General features: G+C 49.7%; 1 protein-coding gene across 1 annotated transcript; it reads left to right on the forward strand.

Annotated features, from left to right (window-relative positions):
• The first annotated feature begins 6764 nt into the window (after nucleotides 1–6764).
• On the forward strand, nucleotides 6765–7190 carry LOC141023112 (uncharacterized). The gene has a single exon (XM_073499437.1). The coding sequence runs from the start codon at nucleotides 6765–6767 to the stop codon at nucleotides 7188–7190; it is 426 nt and encodes a 141-aa protein (XP_073355538.1).
• Nucleotides 7191–8966: the final 1776 nt, after the last annotated feature.

The following is an 8966-nucleotide window of genomic DNA, read 5'->3' on the forward strand; positions in this document are numbered from 1 at the left end:
GTACGTAGCGTCGACCAAGCACGGAGATAAGAGAGGACACTTCTCTCTATTAATTAGCTAGCTAACACAATATATGAAACACCTAAATTAACCCCCCAAAACCCCCAACCCCCCCCTTTCAAAACAAAAACAAAAACCCCAGCCCCTGAAATGCTGACGCGTGGATGCCTATTGGTCCCGGTTAGTGCCACCAACCGGGACCAAAGGCCCTCCTGCCTGGGCTCGCCGCACCGGCCACGTGGAGGCCCATCTGTCCCGGTTCGTGTAAGAACCGGGACTAAAGGGCTAGGGCATTAGTAACAACCCTTTAGTCCCGGTTCAAAAACCGGGACAAAAGGCCCTTACCAACCGGGACAGATGACCCTTTTTCTACTAGTGTGCGGGACCTTCCGAAGTACGCCGCCAGCAACCACGCGTTCTGGACGACGTACTTCCAACGCCGCCACGAGGAGCAGCTCGCCTCCACCAACAATGCGTCGGTGAGGGGGCGTTTCAACACCGACGGGCGCCGCCTATGGTGGGGCGCCCCCAGACACACGCTCTGCGCCGTCCTGCAGTTCCTCAAGGGAGGCAACGAGCCGCCGCTCGAGTACCCGGCGACCCCAGCCCCGGTCCCCCGCCGGAGTGGTAGCTCTTGGCTGCCGAGACGCATGGCGGGCGGGTGCTCTTCCTCCTCCTCCGCCTCCCGCTCATCCGGTTCACCGGCGCTTGCCAACATCAAGGCCGAGCCCGTGGAGATGCCGCTCGGGCGGCGCACCTATGGCGGCGCCCTCGTCATCAACGAGGGCAGTCGTGGCCCCCTGCTCCCTCCTCCCGCCTCGTCAAGCCGAAGACGCAGACGGGGCTCGTCCCGTGAAGAAGGAACCCGAGGACATGGTCGCCAACGACGAGACTGCCCTTAAGTGGGCGCGGGTGGACTATGTCTAGCTGGAGGTGGAGCGCCAGCGCCGCGCCCTCGAGGAGATCGCCGCTCGGCGTCGCTGTCGCGACGAGGGCGGCGTCATCGTCCTCGAGGACAGCGACGATGAGGCACCACCACCAACCAAACCCGTCCACAAAGGCGACCCAGGGTAGGGGTGTAGCAAGGACGGCGACGGCGTGAAGAAGGTGGAGGACGATGGCGACTACAGCACCTTCTGCAAGATCTTTGGCGTGTAGTCTCAAGGCGGCGTGGCGGGCCGCGGCGGCGTAGTAGTAGTCATTGTTTTTTTTTCAAATTATGTTTTCAATATCTAACAAATCAATGGAACGCCTAAATTTCGCCCGATTCTGCGTCGTGTTTGGCCGAATTTTGGCCGGGTATGGTTTTAAAAAACGGCGTCTGGGGCGACCTTGGGGCGGCGGCTGGAAAATCCACGGCCCCCAAACCGAATTTATCGCCGGTTCGCCCCCAGGCGGCGCTATTTCAAGCCCCTGGGGGGCCGAACGAGTGGAAATGCTCTGAACCTTGGTGACAAAACGAGAATGAGAGGGATATCCATGGGACTGGGGTCCGGGGTGGAGGCTCCATGGGTCCTCAAATTTGGAGAGAAAAAAGAGATATATTTAATTTCACAAAAATCTGAGAAAAAATACACATTTATATAGGATGTATACTAGATGTTTGTAAAGTTTCATGATGAAATACGTTTTGATGTGAGCAACACAAGAAAATAAAACCATAAATTTCTGGCAAAGCACATGTATTCATTGTAAAAGTTCATAATTTTTTTTGGCGGAGATCACAACAAACCGTGTTTCATCATGAGAACTTACCAACATGAAGCATACATCCCTATGTATATGTGTATTTTTGTTCAAGATTCAAATCAAAAGGTATTTCATCATGAAACTTTATATAGGATGTATATGTTACATTCCCTATGTATATGTATGTTTTTCCAATATCTTTTGAAACATAAAAGGTTGATTTTTGATTTTTGTGAAAGTTTGAGTCCCATGGAGATCAGGAGCCAAAAAATCCTAACAAGAAAGATAGGGAGCCGATACAAAATACTTGCAGAATCTGCGCGCATTCGCTGGCCTTGAAAGTAAAGATCCACCGGTGTACAACATGAACGCATTTTATATGTTCATGTTCAGCCATGTTTAAGCCGCTGTTGACACGCACAAGTTCAAGCTTTCAAGCAAATGAACATGAATTTTGTAACACTTATGTGTACGTGATTGGAGTAGGTGGCTACGAAGATTTTTTTTTTTCAACATTGATGACAGTATAATCTACGGATTGATCCATCACCTTCTTCAACGTAGGCATAGTGTCGGTTTATAGGACTTTACTGTTGCCGATTTGTCAGTTTTTATTTTATAATTTTTTGTCTGACTTTTGAATTTGGCTGTGTGCATCTTAGTTATACATAGGCCGGATGTTATTCATAATGTTTTGTATCCACTTGATGCTACATTTTGAGATTATAAAATCGTCTTTTACCGAAAATAACAAAAAGAAGAAAAAAGATGCATGATGATATTCATTAGGCCAACTCTAACCGAAACCCTATAAAATAGAGGAGGATACGGCCGAGCAAAGATTAGTGGAGTATATTTACTCCACTAATTTTTGACCGGACCTAGCCGATCCCATAAATATAACGAAGAAATTTTGCTTTTTGTAAGTTATGCACTTCTAGTTTACATTGCAACTACATATTAGCACACATGTAAAAACTAAACATAAATATGAAGGTTCAAGCAACTCAAGAATAAAGTTTACAAAGCGAATTCAAAATTTACAAACTGAATTATTCAAATTTAAACACACTGAATGGTTTAAATGTAGCAAATAACACAAGTAGGAAGCGCTATAAAGTTACCAGTGATGCTCAATATGATCTTCTTGGAGCTGAGTATGAATTTGTCGGTTCTCGATCATGCGATGCTCTTCAAGGAATGCCAGGATACTATTGGATCATACCCTGGCTCAATTGGAGTCCCATCGGCAATGCACCGAAAAGTTCTCAGGCATATCACTCTCGTCTTCAATGATCATGTTATGCAGTATGATTCAATAAGTCATGATCTGTCATAGAACCTTGAAGCTCCAATACTCGGCAGGGCCACGGACAATTGCAAATCACTTCTGAAGCACACTGAAGGCTCTCTCCACATCTTTCCTATGATCTTCTTGACATTAGACAAAGTGAATATTTTTGTTACCTTTTGGATGCGGAATTGTTTTGACTAATGTGGCCCATGGTGGATAGATTCCATCCGCAATGTAGTACCCATCGAGTAGTTGTCCCATTGACCGAGTAGTTGCAAGCAGGAGCATCTCCTGTAATAAGCCTACAAAACAGTGGTGATCTCGACAGCACATTCAAGTCATTGTGAGAGTCAGGAAAACCAAGGAATGAATGTCATGTCCAAAGATCCTTCGTTGCAACTGCCTCAAGAATGATTATTGGATTGTTTCAGTGGCCTTTGCACTGACCCTTCCACACCGCAAGGCAATTCTTCCATGTCCAGTGCATATAGTCAAGTGATCCAAGCATCCCTGGCCATCCTCTTGCTTCACTCTCTGTCATCAGTCTCTGGGTGTCTTCCTCGTTGGGCGCTCTCAAGTACTCTGGTCCAAAAATAGTGATCACTTCTTTAGTGAACATTCGAACGGCCTCCAAGATTGTGTCTTCACAATGCGGACATAGTCGTCAACTGCATCGCAATGCACTTCATCATAGGGCTTGCATTTCTCCGGAGCTTGAACCATTCATCGTACTTCTCAACGGATTTTGCAATGGTCCTAAAAAGACTTGTGTGCATCCAAAAGTGTCGACAGAACTTCATCTCCGAATAGGTTGGATTTGGAGCAAAGTAGTCTCTCATGATCTTGGCATGGCCCTCTGCTCCATCACGGTTGATGTGTATGCGGCCAAAATGCGATCCTCTCCTAGGCCACCAAATATCATCATTGAAAATCATGCCTGAAACGGTTTCAAAGTCTTCACCGTCTTCTTCCTCTTCGGATGACGGCGTGTCCTCGAAGACCATCTCGTTTAACCTCTTAATCTATAATTCAAACGGTTTGGTTCAATCCAAACGACTTGGTTCAAAAAGAAACAAACGACAAAACTCACCTAGGCAAACTGTCGAACACATGCGGTGCGGTGGTGGTGCACCGGGCAGCCGTCGTCGTTTCGGCCAAACCGGCGGGCAGCAAAGCGTGGGAGTGACCTGCATCGGTGCGCAAGTAAAGTAAGATGCGGCGACACCAAAGTGGAAGAAGATTCTAAGCAATCCGACAAATCGGCTATGGCGACGGCGGTGACGTTTCACCTTGATTCTGGTGATGGCGACGGGGGTCGTACGGGCTCGGCGTCGGGCAAAAGGGCGGCGAGGGCCAAGGAAGGCAACGAGATAGCGGCGGGGCCGGCGGGCAGTCGCCGGGAGGTGTCCCAGCGAAGAGGCAATGGCGGGGAAGTGGCGTGAGAGAGGCTCGGCTTTTCCTTCAAACAGTAGCAGTGAAGTAAATTTAGGCACGGGATAGAGGTCGTAGGATAAATTATTCTTCATTATTCGGTTTAGGGGATCGGCTATGTGCCGGTTAGAGAAGTAAAATCGAATTTATCTTTCTTTAAAATCGGATAGGGGATCGGTTTGAAATGCCCTTACGTAGCTCCCACCACAACTGAGCCCCAAACAGGCCAGGCACCAACTTCCGCTATACCCCACCATGTAGTCTGAACATTATCCAGAATTGGACAAACCTGAAACACATACTGGCCTAGCAACTTGAACTTGAACACGTTGCTAATTAAGCCGACTATCTCTAATTAAGAACTTGAACAGACAACTTAGTACGGACGACATAGCTTAATACGGATCACATGACATATTTGTTTGGACACCGTGTACTTGTGCTGCAATGCCGTAGCATAGAGTAGGCTCGAGCCTAACCGATCAGTGCCGGTCTCGGTCCTGGGAGCTGCTGGAAGAAGCGCCCGTACCCTCCATGGCGCGGAAGGCCGCGGGCCAGTCCCAAACCCCTAGGATGTCCACCGGGACGACGCTGGTGCACCCGTCAGCGTAGCCGATCCGGAGCTCACGCGGGATCTCGCGAACGTGGCCGACGCAGAGGAGGGCGTGCACGGTGGCGAGGTCGGGCGCCGCGAGGCAGGACGGATCGACCTCGAGGACCCACCCAAAGCTGCGAAAGTTGGCGCCGATGTCCTCCGTGTGCTGCTCGGCCGGGTAGTCGCGCAAGGCGACGTGGACGAGGTAGTCGTCGAGCACGCTCGTCCCCCACCCGCGCACGAGCTCTCTTGTGGCGCCGACGTACGCAAACGTCCGCCTGCGCATGGCCTCGTCGAGCCAGGCGGGGGTGCAGAAGCGCATCGCGGAGGCTCCACGGGCGGAGCCGAGGCGGACGGAGCTCCACCGCAGGTCCGGGGCCACGGCTTGGATGGCTCTGCGGATAAACATCCGCGCCGAGGCGGGGGTCGGTGTCACGTACGCGTAGGCGAGGCGCATCGTGGAGAGCGCCTGTTGGGAGACGAGAGGGGGCGTGCCCTGCTCCTGCACCCGGGCGGAGCGGGGGCGGCAGGCGAGCGCTGGCCTCTCGGAGCACGACGCCGGACGGACGACGCGGGACGCGGTCGCGGCAGCTGCGGCGTCCGCGTGCTTGAGGGTGCCGTGGAAGTCTGGGCGGCCGGCGGCAGCGTGGTGGGCGCGGGCGACGGCCAGCATCATCAGGCCGGTGGTGGAGTGGAGGGGTCAGGGGAGGCAGCAGAAAGACTCTGAGGATGAACTCACAACGCTCTTGGTGAGCGAACTCACAGAGGAAGAAGATGAACTCTCAAGGAGTCAAGGACACGAGTCTCCCTCTTTGGCTCAGCTCTCCTCTTCCTGCTGCTGCTGCTGCTGCTGTACAACTATATGCTACTCCTTGAATTACAGAAGCTTGAGGGAAGGAACAGTAGCGAGGTGGCGTGACTCATTGCACGCGGCACTGCACTGCACTGCTACTCCACGGTACGGTACAAATGACTTGCAGCTCGTACTGATCGACCTTGGCTGCCTGGCAGTAGGAGTGGCGTGTGAACTGTCAACTGCAGCAGCGAGCAATTCATTTTATTTCACCTTTACAGAACCAGCAGCACTACAGGATCGTTCTTTCTTCTTTTTCAATGGAGGTCAAACATCGCCCATGGAATGGCAACGGAGAGGACACCTTGCCTTGCCTTCCTCGCATTTAAACGTCACCCACTTCCGATTCCCGAGAATCCATGGCGCTGCAGTCAGCTGCCATTGGGCTGTTTGGTCGCCACCATGAGAAAAGATTGCCTGCCAGGAGCAAGCCGGACACTAGCCTGAACCTTGTTTGGCTAGCACCAAGAGCCCTTTCTCCGCTAGCCTGACCTGAGGCCCAGTACAATGCACGATCTCATCTTAACCGCATCTGTTCGTTTGGGCCTGATTAACGGAGAGACTGCAAGGCCCAACGCGCGACATCATCCTCATTTTCTGTTTGTTTCACGTCCTGCCGGTCCTATTTTCGGCTCAAATTTGCGCCGGCTTTGTGTCCATACGGACGACGAACAGATGTCCACGCGCTCTCTCTGCGTCCGCCTCAGGCCCACGTGGCAGCTTCCCACCTATCGCCCACCGTCCACATTTACAGCGCATGCGCGGGGCGGCCCCACCTGGCAGCCACCCCGACCGAGCGGTCGTCGTCCTTCTTAATGTGGAAGTCATGGACCGGTGGGAGTCCACACTTCAACTTCCCCACTTCGGCGACGCGTGCCTCCTCGTAGCCTGACAACCAAGCCATGGCCCGCCGCTCCTCCATCTCCCCGCTGACGACAATGGTGGGTCGTTGGTTCTCCAGCCGCAAGACGAGGCACAACCACGAGGCCGGGTCGTCGTCCGGCCGCTGTCGCCGCTCCACTACTCCGCCTCCACCTCCACCTCCGCCTCCACCACGCGCCTTCCACATCTCGCCGGACGGCGCCCTGCCTCGCCAGCGGCCGTACGTCAAGGCCGATGTCTACCAGAGGTACTGGGAGACGGGCACGCCGCTGCCGTGGAGCGACGCGCACCTCCCCAACAACTGGCACCTCTCCATGGATCGGGTTCCCATCCTGCCGGTCGCGGTGAGCGGTCGCGCCCGCCGGAAGGAGATCAACCGTCGCCGCGCCCGCCTGCCGCCGGACCTCGTCAACGATTGGAGGTACGCCCTCGACTTGCCGCTCTAGGATAGGTGGTTCCTCGGCGAGCACGACATCCGGTGGTAGTCGTTCTTTGCAGGTTGTCCACCGAGCTCGCGGCAAGCGCGCTATGACAGTTTGGGGTGCGGTCGGTCCATTGGGCGCGCCGATGGCTGCACCAACCGCAAGCTGACGACCATATCCGTTTTCCTACCCCAATTGAACGAAAGCTGGACGAAACAGACATCCATTTTGGGGTCGTGCGTTGGAGTTGGCCTGAGCGTACAGGCATGCGATTAGCCCGAGTCAGGCGAGCAAAATAGGAGGCCTGATTCAGGCACGTATTTCCTCCGGTTTTTTTAGTCTGCATATAAATTTTGATCAAAGTCAAAGTATCTCTACTTTGACCAAATTTATAGAAAAAAATATTAACATTCACAATGCCAAATTAATACTGTTAGGTTCGTTATGAAATGTTGTTTCATGAAATATATATTTGGTATTGTAGATGTTAATATTTTATATATATATATATATATATATATATATATATATATATATATATATATATATATATATATTTGATTAGATTTTGTAAAGTTTGACTTGTCACAAATCTAATACACGAAGTAAAAATGACTAGAGGAGTACATGCAAACACAGTTTAATATTTTACGGAAATGTTAACGCCCACACGTGTGGCACGAAGCAACATGGTCCAAATGCCTCCAGTACCATTCATTTTGCCACATCAAAACAGATGACATCAGCGAGAATCTTTTTGGTTTCCGGCTTAAAAATATTTTATGTCCTAATTAAAATTTTCAATTAAAAATCCGTTTTCACCATTAAATCCATCTCGACGAGATCTTCAAGACTAGATCTCATGTTGATATGTTTCGAAGAATATTTTTTTTTGCCATGATGTTTACACCGTAGTTGCCATCCGGCAATTTTAGTTTATAGAGCATGGCAATTTTAGTATTTTGACCATGGCAATTCCAGTACTTTGACCACAAAAATTATTTTGTGTATGAACCATGGCAATTTTAAATGCATGTATTATGGAAATTTTTGTTTATGGTTCATGGCAAGTCTAGTTTCTTAATTCCCCATTTTATAATATGTTAAAATTACTTTTAAATATAGAATAAAATAGCTGAAACATATCTTCAGTGTAAACACCATGGCATGTATAACACCACGACGCAGCACTGCACTGCTACTCCACGGTACAAATGACTTGCAGCTTGTACTGATCGATCTTGGCCTACCTGGAAGTGGACCGAGATCAGGTGACTTTCCTCTTGGCAGTCACCGTGTAACATGCGGGCTCGCATCTGCCATGCATTCATGATCGGAGGGACACCAGCGACCGAAGGCCAAAGCTGCCCACTTAGCAATGCACGGGTTGACCATGGTGGAAAAACAATTGACTTTGCGTTTTCTTATTTCCTATCAGTATTAAATTGACGCGGAAGAATGGTGCATAATTAGTCTTATCTCATGTATGTTTCTGCACATGACTACTACCTCCGATCCTGGTTTATTAGTCCTCTTTGAAATTTGTGTCAAATTTTGATCAGTATTTAACTAACAAAATGTTCATGCATATTAATAAAAATTATATCATTGGATTCATATTTGAATATAATTTTCATGATATAAATTTTTGTTACAAACATGAACATTTTGTTAGTTAAATTTATGATCAAAATTTAGCATAAAATACAATGGGATCAGTAAACCTAAACGGAGATAGTAATATTTTTCTTTAGGGAACCCTTGACTAATATTTTTCGGGAACGCCTGACTGATATTTGA

The sequence above is a fragment of the Aegilops tauschii genome, chromosome 5, assembly GCF_002575655.3.
Source record: "Aegilops tauschii subsp. strangulata cultivar AL8/78 chromosome 5, Aet v6.0, whole genome shotgun sequence".
NCBI lineage: Eukaryota > Viridiplantae > Streptophyta > Magnoliopsida > Poales > Poaceae > Aegilops > Aegilops tauschii.